General features: G+C 51.3%; 1 protein-coding gene across 1 annotated transcript in view; it reads left to right on the forward strand.

Annotated features, from left to right (window-relative positions):
* Positions 1–670: 670 nt before the first annotated feature.
* LOC103753886 (beta-adducin-like) overlaps positions 671–1,260 on the forward strand; it is a 13,472-nt gene continuing 12,882 nt past the window's right edge. Inside the window, 1 exon segment of the mRNA XM_029963926.1 lies at positions 671–757. Within this exon segment, the coding sequence (XP_029819786.1) occupies positions 671–757 (87 nt within the window).

Raw genomic sequence — 1,260 nt, forward strand, 5'->3', positions numbered from 1 at the left:
AACCCCACCCCAAACCCCCCAGTACATCCAACTGCTGAGGGACTGCCAGGTGAGCCCCAAAACTGACTCCGTATCCCCGAACCCTCCCATAATATGGGGGTTTGGAGGGGCTGGTGAGGGTTTTCTTGGTATTTTTAAACTTAGAATTAGTAACTCAGTTTATTTTTAATTATTAAGTTGTTGGGGGGGCACCCCCATCTCTGGGGACCCCAAAACTGACTCCTGACCTTCAGCCCATCCCTAAAATGTGGGGTTCGATGGGGGGGTTGATAGGGGTTTGCTTCTTAATTATCAGGTTGGTATTAATTTAATATTTAAAAATAAATTGAGTTTTAACAGGTGGGACACCCCAAAACTGACCCCCAAGCCCCCTATAATGTGAGATTTGGGGAGCTGAAGGGGATTTTCCTGCTTGAAGTTTTTGAGGCTGGAATTAAGTTAATAATTAAAATAAATTGAATTATTATTGGGGGGTGGGTCGTTATTACTGGGGGGGATCTCCTGTTTTTCCAAGGGGGGAAATTCCAATACATTTTTAAATATTTTTTATATATTTTTTTTAATTCCCCTTTTCCCAGCAGCTCGATGCTGATGCTGAGCAGCAGTTGGGGGACACTGAGGGGGTCCCACCGGGGGGGCCGCCTGAGACCCGGCCTGGCAGTGCCCCCCCATGCCCATGGGGACCCCCTGTCCTGCCCCCCTGACCAGAGGCACTGCAGGAGAGCGCGGGGACGGTGAGTGGGGGTACCCTGGCAGGGTGGGGGGACACCTGAGGGGGACAGAGTCCCTTGGGGGGCACCTGGGGGCACCTGGTTTATACAGACACAAACAGGGGGGGCTTCAAAGCACCCCAAAATATTCCAAAGGTGCGAAAAAAATCTTTTTTTTTTCCTTTTTTTTTAAGGTTTTTCCTGCCATCCCCAAAATTCCGGGGGGGCCCGCGGGGGACCCCCCCCTACGCTCACGTTCAAGGCTCCAGACACCATTCTTGGGGTCACAGTCCTGTCCCGGAGCCCTGCACCCCATGAAACCAGCACCCCAAAACTGGTGGTGTGGGGGGGGTGTCCATCACCCCTAAAACGCGGGGGGTGAGGGGGGTAGAGCTGTAATTAATTGCTCTATGAAATTGTAATTAGTAATTATCTGCCCCTCCCCCCCAGGTGAGGGCTGATTAGTGATTGTTAGTATAAATCCCAATTAATTGCGTGATAAAAGGAGGTCGCGGGGTGTCGGCGCTGTTTTGGGGGCTTCCCCCCTTGT

Source organism: Manacus vitellinus, unplaced genomic scaffold (genome assembly GCF_001715985.3).
Source record: "Manacus vitellinus isolate BGI_N305 unplaced genomic scaffold, ASM171598v3 scaffold_105_pilon, whole genome shotgun sequence".
In the NCBI taxonomy this organism is placed as follows: domain Eukaryota; kingdom Metazoa; phylum Chordata; class Aves; order Passeriformes; family Pipridae; genus Manacus; species Manacus vitellinus.